This window comes from Strigops habroptila (assembly GCF_004027225.2).
Source record: "Strigops habroptila isolate Jane chromosome 13 unlocalized genomic scaffold, bStrHab1.2.pri S16, whole genome shotgun sequence".
NCBI lineage: Eukaryota > Metazoa > Chordata > Aves > Psittaciformes > Psittacidae > Strigops > Strigops habroptila.
Genome location: NW_022651054.1, coordinates 8,544,367 through 8,567,852, shown reverse-complemented (window position 1 = coordinate 8,567,852; position 23,486 = coordinate 8,544,367). Strand labels below are relative to the sequence as shown.

Below are 23,486 nucleotides of genomic sequence, written 5' to 3'. Positions count from 1 at the left end.
TGTTCACATTGGGTAAATTATGAGGCCATGAAGTTTGGTGGCTCCTGTTTGACAAACACAGGAAGGAACAGGCAGTTGCTTGCTGTTGGAATAGCTCAGGTGCCTCTTCAGGGGATCTGAAGCCACCACTGGGGCAAAACTGTGTGATTCTGAGTGGAAAGACAAGAATCAGCTGATCCTTTTAGGATCTTTTTTCTTTATTTATGTTGAGGGCCAGTTATTTGCTGCTTTGACCTACTCAGTGTGCCAGGCTCTGCAACTGGCATCTACCTGCACAGCACCAAATACCTGACTAAATGCAAACCAGCAGGGAAATGTGGTGAATGCTGTTCACAGCAAAATCAGAGAAGCCAGATCTACTGGCTCCTGTAAACTGTTTTCTCCCTGTCTTTCAGTATTTGCTTATTTGAGTGGTCTTTCCCATTCTTCACTGTTGAAATAGTATTTATCTCTTGACCCACTTCACAAGAATGTAGAATGCAAAACAAATACAAACATTAATAAAGAAATATATGGTTATAGAAGCAATATTCCCATTGGGCTACTTCAAGGAAATGTTCCTTTTCTGTCACGAACCTTGCATTTTGAATGACTTGATGGGACTATTCAAGGTCTTAACCTTCTGGTTGCTCTCAATCTCTGTTGCAGCTGAAGAGGGCCAGCAGTGATGACATGCTTACCAAGCCAGGGGTGACAGCAGGTCCTGGAGTCTCCAGGCTGAAGAAGACTGTTACAACAGGAGCCATTTCTGAGCTTGCTGAGAGCCGCCTGAAGCCCAGCACAGGTAGATACAAAGATTCTGGACAACAGTCTCTGTGAAATGTGCTATGAATGTCACTTGGTTCACCAAGATCCTAGCAGAGTTTCCCTCACCCCACCCCCTGTAGTCCATTATAATTTACCTGCAGTGACAATCAGCGTGCAGGATGGGACATGCTGTGCCCTGCACACCGGCCTTTCACTGCTAATCTGAAGCTAAAAGGGAGGAGTTGGGGGTTCCCAAGGAGCTGCCTTGCCCAGCTTGACCCTTCTCCACCCTTCTCCCTCTACCAAATGAGCAGAACGGTTACGCCACAGTTCCTGGGACACAGCAGAGGCAGGAGACCAAAGATCCAGCCCGAGCATCTTCATGAACAGCTTGTGCTCCTAAGCTGCGGGTGGCACACTCTGTCCCTCAGCGTCAGCCCCATCAGCTTGTTCCCATTGGTTCCAGAGCAAAGCCCGTTTCTAAAGGTAGAGACACCATCTGCATACCAAGGGCTTCTGTACAGCCACTCTCCCTTCCCTCAGGAGCTCAGCAAACGCTTGCTTTTGTCTGCTCCCTGGTGGCATTTCCAAGGGAATGTGAGATCTTATTAAATTTGACCATGACCTCCCTATTTGTCACAGCCTCTGCAGGGTTTTGCTATGTAACAGAACAATGTTATTAACCAGAATGGGATTTCTGGAAAGAAAAAAAAAACAAATCATCACATACTTCCCCCCACCTCTGAAAGAAAATGATGGATTTTTAGACAGCATAAATGCTTCACAGTAACCAAAAGACAAATCATGGTCTGCAGTTAGTCAGTGTGTAAATCCTCACATTTAATAGTGACTAGTGGTATCCAGAGGCATTTGAGATTTACCGTCAATAAGGAGGCACAATGCTGACAAAAGATGCTTGGGAGGTGTAATGTGGGGAGAATAAAACCTGTACAGATGATGCAGCATAGGATCCTAGGAATGCAGCCAGGGAAACAGCACTGCAGGGACTCCAGAATGGAATACGTATGTCAGGCACAAAAATACTAGTGCTGGAATAGAGAGCCCCCTTCTGATTGCATGTATAATAACTGGGATTGGAGGAGGGATAAGATTTATGGTGATGAGTACTTTAAATACAAAGAGCAAAATGGTTTGTGGCAGTCAAGTTACATCTGGGTATTGTTTTGCCAAGTTAAATTGCATCATTACATCTGACCCCATATATCGCTTTGCATCAACATTTGTAGAAGTATGACTGGGAATATTAGTGCTAGGCAATGAGACCAAGTGTGGAGCTATATATATTGTGTAGACAAACACTAAGCATATATGTGCTACCCCTCTAAAATTCCTTTTAACCTAGAGAGAATTGTCCCTGGTCTTATTGGGACTATTATAGATATGTATACACAGACTTGTACCTTACATATCTTAATTTTCACAGTGATTCTATAGTCCAAAAGGGCGTTTAGAAATCTGACTATATTCTGAGTATGTGTTGCTGTTGTGGCCACTGAAATGTGCTGGAGATTAGTGAGCAAGGTTACAAAGCTGAATGCTACTTTCAGATTGTCACACTATGGAAAAATACCAATAGACACATTATAATACAGTATATTGTTGCTAAAAGGAAAACTAAATATCAGATATGACAGGGGGTACAACATGTTCCTGGAACATAAGAAAAGGAGGGAACACTTTCAGCTGCTATATCTTATTGAAATGGCACCCAAATAGTCTCTGTGGTCAAGACTATGCTGCCGCACTGACTGGCTGTGGAGCTACTCCAAGAATGTTCCTGTATGGGAAATGCAGATGTTTGTGTATGTAGCCAACTGTAAATCTTCACATTTTGTTCTGAAAACACTTTCTTTGGCTTTTTTGATTGCTTTCATCAGTTCTGCATTTTCCTTTCATGCCTTAAGTGCAGGCATCATGTCTCCCCCTCACACCTTTCCCCTTTGTTTGTACTTTTTAGATTGGGGCTTCTTTGTCTGTTACTTGAGCAATTGGATTATTTTACTGAAATGATATATTAGTTCCAGCTGCACTCTGGCAGTACTCAGTGGGTATTATATTATTGTGTAAGAGAAAGCAAAAGAAATTAGGTATGTGGGGGGAAGAAAAAGCTTAGGTTTCTTTCTTCTTTGGGAGTGACTGTCCAACTTTTGTGTGTTGACCTTGAGCAATAGCATGTGTTCCAAATGCTGCAGATAATAAATAATTGACATCAAGATTGCTTGTTTAAATAGGGTAGTTGAGTGCTGCCCTTGGTGGAGTTGAAGTTGTTCATTCTAGCCTTTTGCTGACATAACTACCCCTGTCTGCCTTGTTGGAAGCTAATGCAGTAAATCACAAACAACTTAAAGGGAGATGAAGCCAATCTCATGTATCCATTCCTGGCAAGTGGAGCTGAGCAAATGGAACTGGGGACGGATTCTGGCTGGAAGTTCTGTGCTGTGATGTTTGGCTTTCTGACTGCTTGGCAGTTTTGAAATCCCAAGTAATGGGAAATGACGTGCAGGGAGAAATAAACGTGTTGGATTCAGCTTCTTTATCCGCAGTGTTATGTCTTTCCATGTACTGTCCTAAAGTAGCAATTTGGTTTTAACATAAACCCAAACTTACAGAGCTCTTGTGTTGCTTTTAATATTTTAGTTAATGAAAGAGCTGGAAAAATTGCAAAACAGGAGGAAATAGATCACTAATCTTGAACACTGTTTATTTTAATGTATGCACTTGTAAAGGCAACCAATCTATGAAACCACATAGCAAATTATTTTAGAGTGTTTAAATAGACAAATGTATATTTTTGAGAAGCCAGGACTCTCTTCTTAAGGTTCAGGTTTATAGGAAGTAAGTGATTTTTCAGATTCTGATCCTTTGAGGTTTGCAAGCCAAATAACCTTAGATAATGCAATTTCACAGAGAATTTCAAAGCTGCTTATGTGATGATATACTTGGGAAGAGCACTGCCTGGTGGTACTGGTATGCAAATGGGAAGTTCTGAAGTTTGCACAGGCGAAATGGCTTGCTCAGTGGATCCTACAAGTCATTACAAATCCTTGCTCTCACTCTGTCACTCACTCCCTACAAACTCCCAAGACAAGCACTCTCTGAACATCTCCCTCAAGGCTGTCTAGTTTAATCATGTTCATGTGCTTCCTTGATGATATTTCAGTGCCAGCAGCTATTATCTGTCAGGTTTGACAGGAACAAAAAAAAGTCTTATGCTGGACATCAGAGAAGAGATGCAGCCAGGATGCGTGACTGGGTTGTGAGTGAGCACACAGTCCAAAAGCATTCAGAATACTTCAGGCATCCCTGTTTTTTTCACAATATATTGACTTTTCTATCGAGCTCTACCAGCTCCAATATGATGTGTCAGTTATCTTTGAACTGTAAGAGCTTTACTTTGTTTTCTCAGTGTCCTGGGTTCAGCTACAGCAGTCATTTTTTCTCCTTAGTAGCTGGTGCAGTGCTGTGTTTTTGACTTTCAGCCTGGGAACAATGCTGATAACACCAATGTTTTTAGTTGTTGCTAAGTAATGTTTACTCCGACCAAGGACTTTCTCAGTCTCATGCTCTGCCAGGGAGGAGGGGAAGCCGGGAGGAAGCAGAGACAGGACACCTGACCCAAAATGGCCAAAGGGGTATTCCATACCTCAGCACGTCATGCCCAGTATAGAAACTGGGGGGAGTTACCTGGAAGATAGAGATTGCTGCTCGGGTCGGGCTGGGTATCGGTCAGCGGGTGGTGAGGAATTGTATTCTCTCTCCTTGTTATTTCCCTTATTATTATTATTGGTGGTAGCAGTAGTGGTTTTGTATTACACCTTAGTTACTGGACAGCTCTTATCTCAACCTGTAGGAGGTACATTCTTTTCATTCTCCTCCCCATCCCTCCGGGAGCAGGGGGAGGAAGAAGGGGGGGAGTGAGCAAGCGGCTGCGTGGTTCTGAGTTACCGGCTGGGCTCAAACCACGACATTCAGTCTGCTTCATCAGCTTATTTCTGTATTTCTAAATCTATAGAGACCTATTGAATTTGCCTCAGAAACAGTAGGAAACTGTGAATAACAATGCTAACAATCCCCTAACTTCCTATTTATAGAAATTCTGGGTATTTTACTGACAAGCTCAGGATCTCTGTAAAGCTTAAACCATATTAAAGACTGGTGCTATACCTTCTCACAATGACAGATGTGTTATATCTCCAGAGGCCAGGAGAAGCCACGATGCCAGCAGGAATGTGAGGGATGGGTGGCCTGCTGTGTCCTCCCATGCTCCATCAGAAATCTATTTCTATGTATAAAATGGGAAAATCAATAATTGGCACAAGTTTTCAGCCAAAGCAACAAAAGTGTGTTGCTTTCTGTGCCTGCCTGCTGAGTTGGTTAATATCAAGGGTTAGAGACAGTGCCAATACAGAAGTATAGAGGAGGCAAACTCAAAGATATTTAGAGTTTCAATTATCTCCCAGGCATTTCGCATCGAGCCTCTGAACTCTGCAGGTTACCTGGACAAAAGCTACTAATCCCGGAATGGAACGCTGCCAGCATGAGAAATGAAGCTGTACAAAGCATGCTGCTGTAATAAGCCCAGTAAATTGAATGGTAAGATAAAAATACAAGGAATTTGGCATAATCAGGGAAGGCTATAGAAGGTTTTGATGATTATATTCTGTTGTGGAGCAGTTTGGTTTGAACAATGTTCTGTTCCAATATGGAGGGCCTCTGTTTTGATGAGCTTTTCTGGGAATTATCACCCACATTCCTGCCCAGTTGTCAGAGTTAGTGTCCAAATGACTAAACATGATACCTGTAAATCTTCAGTTTCTTCCTAGTTCTAGTACAGCACATAGTATTAGCCCCTTTGTCCATCACTGTTTGCTTATAGTTTGTATTAAAAGAAAAATCTTGTTTGCCCCCTAAAACTGTTGCTTTTGCCTTTTTTGTGTAGGCAGTGATGATATTCAGAACAGAGAGGCTTTAACTAAGTGAGGGCAGATGGCCACTACCAGTGGTTAATGCTGGGGAAGTATTGGAGTGTCACTTGTGCAACCTGAACAAGTTCAACTGTGTTTGATTTTAGAGGGGAGACTGGTGTATGATTTTATTGCACATGTCACTCATTAGATATGCTTCTTTCCCATCAAAATTGAAAATGTGACAGACTACGGATTCCAGAGGTTCTTGCACATTTATAAATTGTCATGTCAGGATTCCTATTTGAAAGTAATACATGGACTCTATCAAATTTACTGTCTTCTTTCTGCTAACTTCTCTGCTTTTGGTGAGTGTCTGTCACTTTCTGGTGTTGGGTAACCATTTAGGTTGATGTGAAACTAATCCAGACCAGAAACCTCTTTTACACGTTCAGAAAACTCAAGATGATTTTTTTTATATATATATATATATATATATATATATATATATAAAAGCTTTCTTTAAAAAAAAAAAAAAATCCTTGGAAAAAAAATCTAATTGACAGTTTAGTTCTTCATAAGATGCTAATGCAGCCCAATTAGAACAGGGGAAAAGGAAAGTGATTTCTTTTGAAGGACAGCTCTCTGACCTTGGGGCCCTTTTACTCTCCCATACATCAGTTTTTGACAGGGCCTGCTTATTGTGATCTGTCACATCAAAGGACTGCTATAGGTTTGTAGAAAGGTTGCTGCACTTTGCATTCAGACTCGTTACTGTCTCCTTTTTCTTGTGAAAGATAGAGCCAAGTGTGAGAGACACTAATGAGATTGGTACGTTCTGTTCCACAAGACTTCACTGGAAACCAAATGACTGAGCTCATCTGGGGTTTCCCAGGAACAATAAATATGCTTTAAAACTTCATCTGGAAAGCTGGTTGCGTTTTGCTACCCTTTTCAGGTAAAAGACACAGCTCCTGCCTAATTATTCTTTCTTCTAAAGCAAAAGAGATTCTAGCTCCACAGTTGATATAAAAAGGAAAGGAAGACACAAATTGCTTTGTCAAAATGTCATTCAAATAGGCAAGTAGTGCTGGAGGAATTTAACATGCAAAACAGTGTGTGGAAATACGTGTCTCTGTGTACATCCATACCTCTACATGTAGCTGATGTGCATACTAACTTCTACATACATGTAGAAATGCCTGCATGGTTGTTTGTAACATATTGGTGTAAATGTGAATCTGAACCTTAATCTCCCTGACATTACTTAGCAAAATATTTCCTCTAGGTGTGATTTCCCCAAGTATCAAGCAGTCAGACCAAGTTTCAGCACCATTTTAGAAGATTTCACCCACTAACCTCTAAAGGGAAAGCTCAAGGATTGAGGTAGATGGAATTTGGCATTCTAGATTTAGTTTATGGCAGCTACTTGTCAAGTTCCTATTATTTCTTCTTACAATGATTTTTTTCTGTGCTAGCCTGCATACTCAAATGCACATGCTCACTTCTCATGCCTTTGCTGAAAAAGTTCCTCTATGATGCTTGTTGCCATGTTAAATTTTCACATTCTCTTAATTTTTGCTCTTTCTTTCTGTAGCCCGTGGGTAGTTCTACACCTTAGAATGGGCACTGCTTCACATGACTGGTTTTCAGGATTCTTTTTCCCCTTTGATAAATATGTTCCTATGGTGTGACATTTTAATTGGAGAAGTCACTGATTCCAGTAGGGCAGAAGGCAGCCACTAGTTCTTTAATGAAATGATAGCAGTGGTCTTATTAAACACTATCTGTTGGCTCGAGATCTCAGTCCCATGATGCCTTGAACTAGTGAGATCTGTCAGTGGATGCTCCCTTCTTGCTCTGAGGGTGGCATGTGAAGGTTGACTGACATAATTATTCTTTTGTTCTGTTGTTGGCTGTATTGTACAAACCTTCTTCCATAGCCAGGAATGGAGTGTGAGCAATGCATTTCAGTGACTGTCTGTTGGGATTTCCAATACCTGATCCTGTTAAGGATAACAGTTTCTGAGAGGCATTCACAGGCTGTCTGCAGTCGTCTTGCATTATTAAACAAGTAAGAATTAACTTCTGACAGCACTGTCTGCAGCATGTACCTTTCCCAGCTTTGTTGCTGTCCCAATCTACTGCACAACTTACATTTACTGCACTGAATCTCCATGAATACATCCTAAGGTTTTGCATGCAACTTCTTGTTAAAACCATCTGTGAAATGGAGACCCTTCTCTCTGTTGTGAGAGAATGACTTTGTTGGCACATCTTAACCACCCTGGGACCTGAGCCAGTTAAGAGGATCCAGTGTGTGGTAGGGATACAGAGATGCTAAATCTTAAAGACTGTAATAACTTATTAAATTGTTGATAGTTAATTGGCTCAAACCAACACGTATAGGGAAGATGCATTACAGTTGTAAGCAAACTGTGATGATCACAAAAGCCTTGCAAGGGATACCTAAACAGCAAGTGCCTGGATGGCCTAGGAATAGCACAAACTCATGGTCTCTCAGTTTGTTTTCATTTCTTTTCAGGCTTCTTAGTGAAGTTGTTCAGCAAAGTCAACACAACCTGGTGGGGACTACCTGCCCTAGGTTAATGATCAGCTTTCCTTCAGCAGGTTTGAAGAGAAATGATCCTTAACACACATTCTTTAGGCCTAAATATATCACAGTCAGAATGCCCTGGCGGAGTGCCATTGTGTTTGCACTGAAAGAATGGAAGGGAGCAAAAGAAAGGAATGCAAAACTGGCCTGGTCTAAGAAGTATCAGGAGAGGTCTTGGCAATGCCTTGTATCTCTCTTCTTTTCCACTGATTATTTTTTTTAGCAGCTTTTGGCTTACATTAGATTTTAATACTGTAAAGTAAGAGGGAGGGATTGACAGTTACATCTCAGATGGGTTCCTGGAAGGCTGTAGTTCTGTGCCATAAGCTGTGGCTTCACCAAGTATCCTCTCCACATAAAACTTGGTTTTAGCATGGTTAAAAATACTGGGTTTCAATTATTCCTAGTCCTTTGGGGTCCACTACTGTGTATGATATACCCATCTCTGTAGATATCTTTTTCACTGCTACCTGTGTACTTAGTGCTCATAAACTCTTTAGCATTAATGGAAGAAGTAGTGCATGATAGTGTGAACACTGGTATCAATAGTCAATGTCCACCCTTAGGGCATTTCAGTTTAGTCCAATCTTGGACAGACAGTCCAGCCTCTGGAAGTTCTGCTCAGCATCTGCAACTTATTTAGACCTTAGCCTTCTGAAAAGACTGTCAGCTGTCTGGTCTCTGCAAACTTGAGATCATTTGTGGCACCTTCACACCTTTTCTTTTGAGCATGGATTACAATTTGAGCAGAAGTTATGCTAATTAATTTGCTGTGTTGTGAGAGTAGGATGCAAGGAAAGGTTATGTCTGGCAAGAAAGTCCTGTCATTCAACTACTGACTTGAACGAGTTATATATGTGACACTTTGAGTAACTCATTCCCATTCTCACTATATAGAAAAGTGATGTTTATGGTGTTTTACTGGCAGTCCCCCAAGTGAGTAGTGCAAAGGGATGAGTCAAGCTTCATGCCTAGGAAGAAACCAGCTAATATGCTTTATAGACATGAAATTGTTCATTCACTTTTATACCTTTATTACTGAGGAGGAAGGGAGAATCATGTCAAATGTTCAGGTAACAAATAGTTGTCTGAAGATTTAGCCGATATGTCATAATTTATTGCCTAGTCATTACACTAGAAGTCATGCTTGCCATTATTCCTTTTTCCTCAGTTTGAGCTGCAAGCTCCATAAACAGTAATCTCTTATCCATGACTTCTGCTCAGGCTACAGCTGGATTTTAAAATGCATACCCTACCTTTCACTATGGACTTGGAATAGGAGTCTTTTGCCTGACATCATTCTCCCTATCATGGTGTTAGAATGTTCTGATTTATCTTCCATGCCACTGTCAAGAATAACAGATCGGTTCTTCCAGTCATGAAGTACTCAGGTTTCAGGTGTGTTTGCTCTGACTCAGTGATTACATTTTATGATTACTCTAGGCTTGCAACTGTACTGGACTGGGTCCCTGTTAGACTGTTCCCTTTTGTGTTACGGAAATAGAAAGCAGGTGTTGAAATAATAAATGCTCAGTGTCAGGATTTATCAACCAAAGAGATTATCTTGGCTAATGCGATCCCTCTGGTGAATCCTGCTGAAGAAAAGCAGAAGTCATTCTTTAGTCTATAGTAGAAGAAAATCTCTTTGAGATACGTTTCAACAGCAGTTGGAGGACATTTGTATCTGTACCTTTTGAGATGGGCAAGCTGAGTACCCATCTAATAAGATACAAGACTTAAGAGATCACAAGATGATCGTAACGGTTAAAGATGATTGTAAGAGATCAAAAGATCATTCAGAAAAATAATGTACTATCAATGATCCTTTTCTTTACAGATCTTAAATGGCTTATTCTTTAAACAAAGCATTCTATACTTTGTATGTCATAAGATAGGGGTAGGCAGGAGCTCTTTAATGTCATCCCGATGTAGACAGCTATATGAAAACTTTTTTAGCTTCATCCATAAAGTGTCAGAGCAAGAACAATGAAAAACTGAAGGTTGACTACTAACTCTCCCTGTTATACTGGTCTAGTGGAAGGTGTCCCTGCCTGTGGCACAGGTTTGGAATTCAGTGATCTTTAAGGTCCCTTCCAACCCAAACCATTCCATGATTCTATGAAATAGCAGTGAAATTCTGTTGCTAATGTACTGAACGATCTCCAGATTTTTTGATTTGAAACAGTGGGTTCACAACTGGCTAGATTGAAACTAAACCATACAGAAATGAATCTCTTTTCAGCCTAGGACACATCAGTTTATTCCTGAATTTGTTTTTACACCTTGTGTTGAAACCAAGACTTTAGGAGAATGATTCTGTTCATTATCCATGTAACAATCTGATCATTGTAATAGTTTTTTAGGAATAATAAAACACCACATCCTTATATCAACGAAGAGAATTAGGTTTTAATAGCATTCAGTGTATCCTGTACATTGTTTTTATAGTATGGATGCAAACCTTCAATGTGCTGACTACTCTCAGCATCATTTGAGGCTCAGAAGAGCTGGGGATGCTCAAGCTTACGCAGGAATGGCTCCAGAGGGTATCAAACAAATCTGACAGACAGGACTTACGCTCACAGTCATGGGCAGGTTTTAGAGGAGTTCAATCTCCATTTCAGTATCTTCTAGATATCTAAATTTATAGAAGATGCTGAGCATTTCTGAAATTTGGTCCCATAATTTTTGTGACAGCTTAGTTAAGAACAGTCCTTAACCAGATGTGTAAGTATATCTCTACTCAACAGTGTAGCTGCATCTACAGGCAGGGTCCGTTTGCTCCATCTTAAGCATGCTTCAGGTGGTGTGAACTGGAGGCAAAACAAGTTTTGTCTTTGCTCTGGAGGCATTTGGCTGCTCTTGTCCTCGCTGGGGGTCCAACTTTCTGCCCTGATCCACTCCCAGCGGCATTTCGTTTTCGCATTTACTGGTGCATGGCCCAGAAGCCGCTCCCTGGCCATTAACCTCTCTGCAGCCAGGGCTGTTCTGGGGCCCTGTGCTCGCGTTTCCACGCTCAGCTCTTGTCTGCAGGGGAGCTCGGCTCTTGGTAGAGCCAGCGCCCGCCTGGGGCCCGGCTGCAGTTCTCTCCTGCGGCCCCTGGGTGGCTTCCCCCGCCACGAGTCCCTCCTCCTCCTCCTCCTCCCTCCGCCAGCCCGGCCGGTCCCTGCCTCTTTCTCCCCCTCCCTTTATTCCGGCAGCCAGGCAGCTAATGAACTGCACAGCCCGGCCTTCGGTGCATGGTATTGTAATGAGGTAGGAGGGAGAGCCCCAGCTGCTCCAGCATGAGCAGCAGGCTCGGTGCCCTGTGCCAGGAACTAGGAAGGAGCTGACTTCTTTCTCCCTTTCCAAGTTGACTGAGGCGTAGACGGTAGGAGCAGGCAGAGGCAGGTCCGGCTCCGGCACCCACACCGAGCATGAGCGAGGCGCCGGGGCCCTAGAGAGGAGCTTGGGGAGAGACCGACGATGGGCAACCAACCTGGGCGAGCGGAGGAGCACGACCAAGGTCTGTACGGCCCCGGGGGTGTTCCGGGGGTTTAACCGGGGCGTCCCGCTGAGCGGGAACGGAGGCTTGTTGTCATAGCTAAAGCTGATGGCTTGGAGCCTGCTAGAGATGTTACTGCTGTTTATCTTGTGCCTTGTAAATGCTGGTTGTTACTGCCTCACACCTGAGATCACAGCCCCATCCTTAGGGAAGATGTTCTGGAAGAAATCCTTTGCTGGTGTGTACAGAATGCCTACAAGGGAGGGACCTTACTGCCTGACAGATATTATTTTATGCAGGCTGCATGATGCAGCTGAAAAGTTACAAAGCTTATCCAGTGATGTACATGCAACTTGTCAGGATTTGCAGCTTGGCTGTGTTAGCCTTCACCATTGTTCTGGCCTGAGGCCTGAAATTTTCCAGGCCTTGGCATTTAAAATGATGCCTTTGTGGAAGGTCTTCCCACCATTGTCCTTTCAAAAGTGTAGTGCTTTGCATGTTAATCAGTAGCAGATTTTATAGAAAGCTAAGAGCCAGTATCAGGTATATCTAATTCTCCTTGTGTCAAATGTCTGCTGTACCTAGGAGGGGTCCTAATGTGTTCCTGATGCTGGAGTGCTGTTTGGTTGCCTTTTGATTGATTTTGCTTGTTTCTCAAATGCTGAATGGGGAAAAACCCAGTAGGCCCACTGTTTTCTGCTGTGTATTTCTTAGTTTCTGTTTGAGCTTTGAATGTACAAGAACACTGGAATGGGTTGTATTTCCTGGCACTCCGCTTCTTACTGTTACCATGGGAATTTCATTCACAAAATTCCATTAAAGTTGTAATTGCATGATCAGGGTTTCTTTTTAACTTTGGGTGAGGAGTGTAGCTATTGTTTTAAAAGCAAATACATACATACCTGCTCTCTAGTATTGTGAGGCAAAGCAAGAGGCAAGCAACGCTGCATTGCTACTCCAGGCTCTCACACAATAGATCCAGCAGTGAGTGCTGGAACAGCAGTTAGGTGTAGTGGAGAACTCTCTAGCACTATGTTAATCAGCAGCCTAACGAAGAACACAAAAGCTGCCAGTATCCAGTCACCAGAAGAAATGCTGCCCTAAGGGAAAGTTAAACTTCAGGCTGGAAAGTATGGCTGCCCACATCCCCAGCCCCTGAAATCTGTATCGCACTGGCCACTGCCAGCTATAGAAGTTATGCTGGAACTAAACATGTTACAGTCATTTGAGGAGGGATGGTACTGATACCAAACTAAGGGAGGGGTGTTTAATGACACGGAGAGGTACGCTGCTAACTTCTGATCAGAGCGTGAGAAAACTGACTTTGATTTTGCAGGGCCAGTGGTGGGACTTGAACAGCTTTCTACTATTAACATCGATGATAAATGAGTGTGCAGATCCCCTGTGGGCTTTGAAAATCTCTTTCGTCCTTTGTTTTCTCTTGTCCTGGGGTTTATTTAATTTTTTTGTTGAAGGCGAAAGATTTATGCTTCTGTTGCACCTAAACAGTTGTAAAACTATTCTCAGTTCAAGCGTAGACTGTACTAGCTTTTGTTTTAATGTCTTCACTGTTCATAAGGTATGAATATGCTTGAAAAATGCAGAGCGTTTTGTATTGGGCTACATGCTCAAAACTTCTTATCATGAAAAAAACTTTCAGGAACATTCCTGCTGACAACATAAATTCTGACCACATATTCCTTGTGTCCAAGACCTCTGGCTTTGGAAGTCAGAGGGTAATGTAAAGACAGCTGAAGCAGAGTTTGTGTTGATTTCTGGCAACTAGGATGCAAAACTTTGTTTTTCACATTAGAATGCAATACATGGAACTTTCTGGTGTTGGGCTTTGTTTCTGTTTGGATGAACTTAATTCAACTCTCCTTCAGGAATACCTACATCTTGAGTAACTGGTACTCTTAAGTTCAGTCCTTTTGGAATAACCAAAATAAACCCCAGGAATCTGCCCTTTTGCTGATCTAGCTTATGAGCCAGCTTTAACTACACACAATCAAGTCTTGACCTGCTTCCCTGAGCATGATACTCAGGGTCCTCTTGTTTGTTTTTCTTTTCAGGAAACTTTATGGACACTGTATGGTAGATCTGTGAGTCTTTCACCCCAAACTTACCATCTTGGGGTACTGGGGACAGGTTTTTAAAACACTTGTTCCTCCTGTTGGTGTCACTGGGCACTGAAGTCTTTAAAATCTCATCCTAAATGCCTCTATTATGATACAGGCTATAGCCTAGAGTAAAAATACTTCTTTTCATATACTTATGAGAGTATGGTGTACTGTAATAGGTTTTCCTGTTAAGTGTACGTAGGAATACCAGGACATGGGGATGCATAGCTTTTGGCTAACAAGGCTACAGCTTTATGACAAAGACATATTTTACTTTCAAACCTAAATAAAATACAGGTCCCAGAAGCATCATTTTCAGAGCCTGACAGTGCCCATGTGAGTGATCCTGACTCCTCAGGTGACCATCAAGATTCAGAATGTAGAGATACAGCCGTGTAAAGGTACAGAACATGATACCCCATGTTCTGGATGGGCTGGTCAGTGCTGTCAAGAACAGGCAGGAAATTACTGTCCCCAAGCTCAGCAGTTTGGAGTGAGCACATTAATGCAGGGGAATGGGAAAGAAATGTAATAGCTGAGGAAGGGATTGTGGAGAGGTGAAAACAAAGGGAAGACATCTCATGTTGCATCTTTCTTTCAAAGTAATCCACTGCTGGTGTCTGATGGGTATGTTTTGAACAGAAAATTGACAAGACTTTAACGGCCCAATATCACCTCTTTTTGAGTTAATCCACATGTTGCTAGGAGTGTAAGAGTGTCCAAAAAGGATTTGAGGGGGCTGCTTGCAATAACATTATAACACTATAGGCTTTTCCTAATTTAAAACTTATTTTAAGCCACTTTTACAATCATTTCTAAGAACTTTGTGGTGTGTGGTCCAAGTTTGCATCACGTTTGCCAAAACTACTCATGGCAAGTGGTCACTTTTCCTGCTATACCCAAGTGCTCTGGATATTCATATTTGTAAAGCACATGGAGGTTTTAGAATGAGAACACCTATAAAGTAGAACAGAAAAAGATGTCAAACAACAAAGAATATTGCTGCAGTTTGTCAGTACAGTTAATTTTCTGCTTTTGAAACTGGCTACCCCAAGCTAAAGGAACCATTAGTATATACAAACACAGGCCAGAGCACCTGTGGAATAGTTGGAGCATTTTGTGGGAGTTGGGTGCACTGGTGTTATCCTCTGTATTTATTCAGAGGAAAGCCTTTCAAACATTAGTTTGCCTTGGAAACAGTGAGGCAGGCTGTGTTTCCAAACAGGAGTGCTGAGATTCCCTAACTCTGGTTGACAGGGTGATGGTGGGGTTTTGTTTATCCTCAAAACATCTGCAGGTGATGTGATGATCAGTATCTTTGGGAAGAGGTGGAAAAAAAAATTGCTCAAAACATACAAAAACTTTCTTGAAAGCAGCAGTTGAATGGGAAATGTTAACTTCTCTACTTGGAACAAGGTGGTGGTGGGGTTATCCAAGGGTTAGACTTTTGTTGGGACTGTTCTTATTTGTGAAACATGCTTACATGGCTTGGATGAGAACATCAACTGTCAGTGCATACGCTAAGCCTGTATTGCTCTGTTTTCTTATGTCTGTTTTGTCCTGGCCTGGGGTGGCTTCATTTTACGGTTGAGGAAGGAATTCTTCAGTGTACACTATATAGTTTGTAAAATGAGACTTTAAAGATAAAGGGTATTATAGAAATACATTATTTCTTGTGATTCCTGTTTTTCTTGGGATGTGTAGTCAGATCTTTTCTGGGTACTCTTTAGTCCTCTCATCTGCTTCTCTTCCTTTCTCCTCCTAAATATGGGAGCTATTCATTTTCACTCTGCTGTATGTCAGCACACCATTTCTGCCAAGCCAAAGCTCAAGAGAACAGATGAGTTTAATGATGGTGTGGGGGGAAGGGAGGGAGGAGAGAGGGGCAGCAAAGCTAATGAATCACATAACAGCTTTCATGGAAACACCGACAGCAAGTCATGTCCTCCTCAAGCTCGGGCAGCAGGCCACAGGCCTTTTGTTCCCAATGGAGCCAACAAACCACAATTTGCTCTCCAGAGGATAGTTTAATTCCTTAGTCACCTCTTCCTCCCACGAGTCATTCTTGCAGGGGGGGTTTACAAATGCTCTTGTTCTTCAGAGCAGTAACACACTGCTGATTAAACTGGTATTGAAGAAGTTTATTGTCCCCTGGAGGATAATTTTTACTTGGAAGCTTCTCTTCCAAGGCCAGTTAGGGCCGGCTCGGTTGATTAGTGTTGTGATGTGACTTGACTGGCCTGATGTTATTAAATCATTTCAGAAATACCCACAAACAGATGTCAAATGGCAATAGTCTCTTCTGCTCTGCAGGCCAGTGGAATGAGTACAGCCAAGAGACTATGTCACAGTTTGGAATGGCTTCTTAGAGGAATTTAGTCATGAGAATGACTAAATTGCTGCCTCCAAAATGATCTGTTTGAGGCAGAGTTAAGTGATAATCTGAGGTCCGCTGATCCCAAGATAGAGGCCAATGAATGCTAAAATAATGGAAGAGATCATCAGTAAGTTCTATGCTAAGGCAAGGCCCTTGACAACAGTCTTCAGCATTGGCTGGATGTGCTGAGTGGGAGTACTTTCCCTGTGGGCAGGACCAAAGCTTTTACAAGAAGAACTTTTAGGGCATGGCAGGCAGCAGGATGTGGTTTATGCATTTTGTTTAGTGTTAGATTGTTTTGCTGATGAAAATTAAAGCCAGTCTTGAATGAAGGCAGGGAGCTTCTGCTGGGAATCTTACTGAACAAGCTGCTCAGCAAAAGCTTGTCCTATCTTTAGTGCTCTTTTGCTCTAGTGCTGGTGGTGTGATAAGGAAATAGCCAGTGGATGGCTGTGATTGTTGGTTCTGACACAGTATTAAATGACTTGAATGCAGGGAAAGGGTGAAAGGAGGAGGAAATAGTGCTGGCCTTGGAGGAAAAGTAAAGCTTACTTCTTTTATATTTGGCTCTTTGAGATCTTAAAAGTTATAAAGCTAGCCAAAGAAATTTGAGCAAGTATTGCACCCTGATCTTCCCACTGAAACCTGCCAGAGCCCTGGAGGTATTCAGGAGTTAGTTCAGAAGCAGTTCTGTGTTTTGGAGCTGCTTCTGGTATTTCAGCAGAATCATTTCTTTTATTTATTTTTCTTTTTCTCTTTTCAATTCCTCCTCTATTTTATTAATTTACTCTTCAGAAAATCTTCTGATTTTCATTGGGATTGTAGTTTTCAGAACAACATGAACCTGTAAAACTAAAGCAAAGTAGATCTCTTTATATATTTGGCATCGTATTGCTTGAAGAGGACTTAATTTGACTTTTCTGTGATTCTCAGACCGCCACTAGCAGGTTGACAAATCTTTGATGCTTTCATTATCTTTTCGATACTTTTTCATGCTGTATCTCCAAACAATTTGAGCTGTATCTCCAAACAATTTGATATATGGTTTATATATCATGATATAAACCATGATATAAAACTGAGGATCACTGTTGATACAAGACACTGATAGATTTTTCCATGCATCAACTTTTTTCTTCCCATAAACCGAAGTAGATGCATTCACACATTCTCTGAAATGTTCCATCTATTATATTTCACGGAGCAGTAATGAAGCATCAATAGATATGGATTTCATGTTCAGAGGCAGAGTACTCTGTCCTTGTGTAATCTGTAGTCATCAGTCAGTTCTTGGGCTGTAGAATTACATCAGAACTACAGTTTTCTGCCCTTTTAATCAGTCTGTGTAGCACACAACTAACAAACTGTATTTTTATCAACAGTGAAATTTAAATGTAAAGTTCTTACAGGCAATTTTGATTTTGATGACTGGAAAAGTATATCCTTGGGAAAACACAAGGCTAACTTGAGTTTGCAGGGTCAGTTCTGAGCATGAATAGGGGATGAGTTGGCTGAAACAAGAACATACATTCTTCCATTTGTTACCAAGTTGAAAGCATCATGTAGGCTTTGTATCTTGATTGGAATGTGTTCAATTGCTTGTGAAAAATACTAGGGACTAAGTAAATACGTCCCTGTCTTGTGAGCAGAGTTATATTCCTCCTGTATTCTTGTCCTGATGGATACTTTGGTGAGAACTGCTAAAAATCATCAGTAAAAGTATGACACTACTGAAGCAAGTAAGAATTTTACCAGTAACTTCAGTGAAGTCATTTTTATTAATGTATGGAAAGGGGCTTTAGGGAGAGGGTGCAGTTAGATCATATAGTTACGTTGGCCGTCTATTCTTCCTTCCCCTACTGAATTGTAGTTTATCCTTAACCTTTCTTTTGCATTTCCTTGCCATGGATGGGTGGCCAATATTCAGGGTAATTTGATGAATAGCAGTTAGTTATGTTTTTATTGTTTTCAATGATCTGTTCCATTTCTAAACTAGGATATCATCTCAAAATATAAAGGCTACTTCAAAACAAAAGACAAAAGGGTTATTGAGCAAACTCTTAATCTTTGAGGACACTTCCCTTCTACACAGCTTCTGCCTCAGGACATGGCAGTAGGATTCTTGAATCCAGCAGAAAAACCTGTAAGGCCATATGATTTTCTTACAGCCTTTTAATTTCGACCTGCTTACATTTTACAGATTAAAGGTAGTTTTGCCTTTTGCCTTCACGGTTTGCTTTATATAGGTTTGTGCAAAAGCATCTTAATACACATCTGTTTTAATAAGAATACGTAAAGCAAATGTGAACACACAGAGATAATGCTCTTGAAATGCCATGGAGAACAAGGTAGAAACTGATAATATTGTCTTCCTGATCATCACTGTTTGAGTTCTCTGTGGCCAGTCCTCACTGGAGAAATCCCATCCTGTACTAAGGATAGAAAGCTGGTTTTATGATCATCAAAGTAACGCAAAGGCGTTTTTTCCCTGCATTTGGAGGATATTCTTTTGTATTTTTTCACACTCTAAGGGTCTTCTGTATTTTGACATTGCAACATTTATACTGAAGATGTGGAAATCCTTATAATACCGTATTATTATGCCTCATATCATCACTTTTGTAGGGGTTGTTTCTACAAGGCTGTGATTAATGGTAAACTTTCTGGCAGGAACCTAGTTCTCTGCAAGACAGGGGAGAGAAAGTCCTTCAAAAGTAGATCTGAATATTTCCTCTCATAGGCAAAACCACAGCTGATTCCTGAAATAAAGCAGAGGTAATTCCCTATGCTTGTGCAGAACAAACCAGCTCAGCATTAAGGTCCTTTAGTCACAATTAGCAGGTTGAAAGTGGGGATGAGACTGAGTGTCCATGAACACTAGTCATTGCAGGGGCTGGTATCCTCTGCTTGGACATGGAGCACAGCACCAGCTCCCCTAGAGTGCAACAGCCTTGGTGTTTGTCTATCTGTGGTATGATAAAATCATTTCTGAATTGCTGCCTGTAGAGGAAAAAGTAACATTTTACCTGTTCAAGAGCCAAGTGTCAAAATCCTGTTTCATGAGAAAACAAAGAAAAGCATAAAAAAAACTCATATGGCCAAACAGAAGTGGATCTAAGTCCTGTTCCCAAGAGCATGTAACGTCAGCCATAATGCTGGTGTTCTAATGCTGGAAAAGGGTTAAGGCCGGGGTGTCATACCCATCCCCATCTGCAAATATCATTCCTGGAACAGAAGGAGTGATCCAGGGAAGTGGCGCAACTTATTTAAACCTGCAAAGGTTTCAAACCTTGGTGAATGGAAGGCCGTGTGCAGAAGGCAGCTTGTTTTCAGCTGGCTAAAGCAATGTACATACAGAAATAGTTCCTGTTTCCAGGCCTCCTGAAGTACATGGCAGTAGCTTTGCTTAACTCCAAGCTGACTATCCATCAGTCCTAGGTTTTCAATCTATCTTGCCAAGATGAGAAGCACAAAGCTCTGACATTATTTCTCCAGGTTTTTCCTGAGCAAAAGCTGCTTAGAATGGAGGTTTCAGAAGGGAAGAGGCAGTGCTCTGAGAGACTGAGGATGTTTCTACATCCCATATCTCCTAGATCTTGAGAAATGCCACTTTCATAAAGCCCTGTTTAGTTTGAAGAATGGACTAATCATCTTAGAAATTGCTCTCAGCCTCCTCCACACATAGTTTCTTTGAGGCTGCTTGACTGTGGAAAATCTTTGACTGATCTTTTAATTAAAAGCTCTTCTTCTTACCAAGGAGTTAAAGCTCATCCGGCTTTGAAGTGGGCAACTTTTTATAGATAAACATCTCATTATGTTATGAGATTTCTTCCTCTCCCCTTCTGTCTCATTTCTTTTCTTGATGCATCTCACCCTGTGTTGATAGTCTTAATGACTTGAGCCCAGTTCCCAGTACCAGCTATTGAGGACAGTGTTGGCTGGCTCCCTTATCGCTATACTAGGCAGAGCTAAAGCTCTGGATGAGCTGTGGAAACTAAATTGCAGTCCTTTCCCCACCCCCTCACTGGAGCAGGCTGGAAAGGACAATAAAACTGGGTTTATTATGTGGTCATCACATTTTAGTAAACAAAAGGCACTTGTAATACCAATGCAATGCATACTGGTTATTAAACTTTGTATTTAGAAAGAAAAGCCTATAGCTTTTAAGTTCTGCTCTCTGTTTTAGGGGAGGAGGAGGATTGTCCTTTCATATTTCCAGTTTTGATCCTTTCCCCCCCCCCCCACTCTTTCTGGATTTACCAGGGTTTGAGAATTCATGAGGAAAGAAGTTATTTTGGCTCAGTCAGCCCTGGCCTTTTGGCTGACTGTGGGGCAGCATTCCTGAACTGGAGGGTTCAGGTCATGGTTTCCTAACACAAAGCACTCAACAGCAATGCTGTGTAAAGGCATTTTCTGCTGCTCCATTCCTCTGGAGTGGCTTGCTGCTCCCTCAGTGGGACAAGCTGAAGTGTTTATGGGAAGGACAGTAAATTATATCAGGATCTCGAACAAAGAAAGCCAAAGGGAGGAAAAAATAACCATGCAGATATTGGCCAGATTAGTTCCATGATTCAATTCATATTGTGGCCTCATGAATAGTTAAACAAGTTGAATAAATGAGCCTTATAATTGTGAAAATGTTGATATTGAGCATTTCCCCCTTTTAAAATTGCTTTTTTATTACCTTTTGTGCTTATAGATGGGGGGATGGGTGTGTCAGATTTTGGAGCTTAGAAGAGTGATCAATAGCACCTTGTCTGGAAGGAGCAGAGTTCTCACTCTGCTTTCCTATTGGATTCTTGGACCAAGAGGTTTTAGGTAACTTTTCTTCAACAACTTCCAGCCACAGATCAGGTGGAACAGCAATTGTATATGCAGTGTACATGGAGGCATGTATCTACTTGCTACTCTGTGATGACCATTATTAACTCAATTTATATGGGTTGGTTTTTTGTTTGTTTTGCTTTTTAATTTCCTGTATTTCTTGAAACACTCCACACTTGTATCTAGTAAAACTGCATTTTCTAGCAATGGAAGTTCAGCTGTCTTGTCACCACTGTTAACCCAGTAATGGCTGAGTGATGAACTCCTGGACTAGATTAGCTGGGAAGCTGTTTTCTGAGCTGAAAAGAATTGTCTACTTGTCTGCAAGCTAGAATCAGGGAAAATCCTGGGATTCTTACTCCAGCTAAGAGTCGTTTATCTCAGGAATAATCTTGGTACAGCCATATGAGTTGAGAACTTAGCTTTCTACCTTCATCTCAGGACAAATCCACTGCTTTTTCTGAACAACCCCTTCCTGGGGAAAGTGTTAGTAAACTTCAGGGATGCCCCCAGAGCAGTTGCTCACCGCCTTCTGGACAGCATTAGCCTCAAAACTGGCAGAGAGGAAAACAAAGGAAACGCCAAACTTACCAACCAGATCAAACTACAAATCCCTCATTTCAGTGAAGCACCAGAGGTTTTGTCTCCATTCACCGAAAGATTCATATTTGTTTAACATTTGGCTCAAAACTCATTTTGCTGTGGGTATGAGATGATTATACCTGATCTCATCTCATTTTGACAGGTGCACAGGCAGGAAATGTTCCAGGACAAACAAAATCAGGAAGTGTCACAGCACACAGAAATCCCTATAATTTTGATGTGCTCATGTCACAAATATACAGAGTCGAGGCCCTCTTAAGGAATATAGAAATAGTATTTTTTCTAATTATGAGCTATGTTGGTTGTGGAAATTGTCAGATTGGCTAAAAAGAAGCAGTGAGTAGGAAAATTCTGGATTTTTGTAACTCCCACCAGATTAACTTTGGGATAATGCTACATACTGAAAGCTTTAGTCATTCTTTTGTGGGGGGTACCCAGGGATATAGCTTGCAGGTGACTAAAGTTTTTGGCAGGCCCACTGGTATTAACAGTTCCCAAAAAAGTAGGCTTGAGTTGACCAGGGGGACATTCCAGTAAGTAGGATATAGAGTTTCTCTGAACATTTGCTAGACCATTTGCTTTGGATGTCTCAGTGTTTGTTATGCCAGGTTGCTGGGTACTCCAGGAATCCAAAGCAGGGGTAGATTGCAATGACACTTGTAACTTGCACCCGCGTTGGCAGACATGGTGTGCATTGTTTGGTTATTCCATGGGGGTTTGTATAGCTCACAACACAGTGGTGCCCTCATGATTCTCTTGGAGCCAGGGCTCATGGATGCTTCTTGGCTCTTGAGCAGATTGGAAGGTGAAATTTGTACCTGTGAAAGCAAACACACAATGCATAGAACAAATCTTGCCGCCTTTTAGCTTTGCCATTGTACTTCACATGTATCTTTGGTCCTTAGCCTTCTGAGCAAAAGTTCCATCTTGCAGTACAGCCTGCAGCATCTTTGTGCTGGATACAAAACTGTTATATTCAAGACAGGCATATCCAAGCTTGGGTTTTCATTTAAGACTTAACAAACCTTCAGAAAACCCAAATAAATAGCTTAAGAAATGCTCAGAACTCTTTTGTGTGGACATAGGCATGTCTCTCAGGGTAGAAGGATATTTAACTACTCCTGCTGTTATTCAGAGAGGAATTGTATGGGAACAGGCCCATAAAGAGGAACGTAAGTCAGCTGAAATTCACAATGAGACTTTGTGAACAGGATTTTGATCAGATCTCGTCTCATTTACCTTCTGAATGCGTCCTTGTTTCCATTGTAACAGCACTGAGCTGTGACAATGTGAACTTGAGCTTCAGTTCTTCTTGTGGCTGTGCTAAGAGCTTGCAACCACCAGATGCTGAGAAGAGCTGATCCTCTTCTTCTGTTTGCATTTTAACACTTGACAGTTATTGATGAGGGTGAATTCAATAACCTAAAAATAAAATACCTATTATCTTTAAGAAATTCCTTAATTGTGCAGCAGATTCCCTAGGTACTTTCTCTTCTAAAACCACTCTACAACTTACTGAAGGAGACAGTGTAAATAGGGCCTTCTGTGGATTCTAAGAGTACTGGACAGCTTTGTTCTGCAGCCATCTCCTTGTCTTGTTTTAAAGCTAGGTGGAGTCAAAGATGAACCTTCCCAAAGAGTTGCCAACCTGCAAAGGTGTTGGCTCTGACTAATACTTTGCAAACTGACTAACTCAGGACAACTGTGACCGGCCAAGCCTAGGTTCACTTTGTTCACTGTTGCGTAAAGACAAGATAGCAGAGAGCATCATCTTTCTGCAGGACAAACC

The 23,486-nt window shown here is 41.6% G+C and overlaps 1 protein-coding gene across 8 annotated transcripts in view; it reads left to right on the top strand.

The window, feature by feature from the left end:
- SPECC1 (sperm antigen with calponin homology and coiled-coil domains 1) overlaps nucleotides 1-23,486 on the top strand; it is a 98,074-nt gene that overhangs the window by 23,937 nt on the left and 50,651 nt on the right. For 6 of the 8 annotated variants that reach the window (XM_030472650.1, XM_030472651.1, XM_030472649.1 and 3 more), the window contains one exon: nucleotides 649-784. In XM_030472650.1, the coding sequence (XP_030328510.1) occupies nucleotides 649-784 (136 nt within the window). Of the gene's footprint in view, nucleotides 1-648; nucleotides 785-11,465; nucleotides 11,795-23,486 lie in introns of those variants that run through there. The other 2 variants (XM_030472655.1, XM_030472654.1) reach the window with 2 other exon arrangements.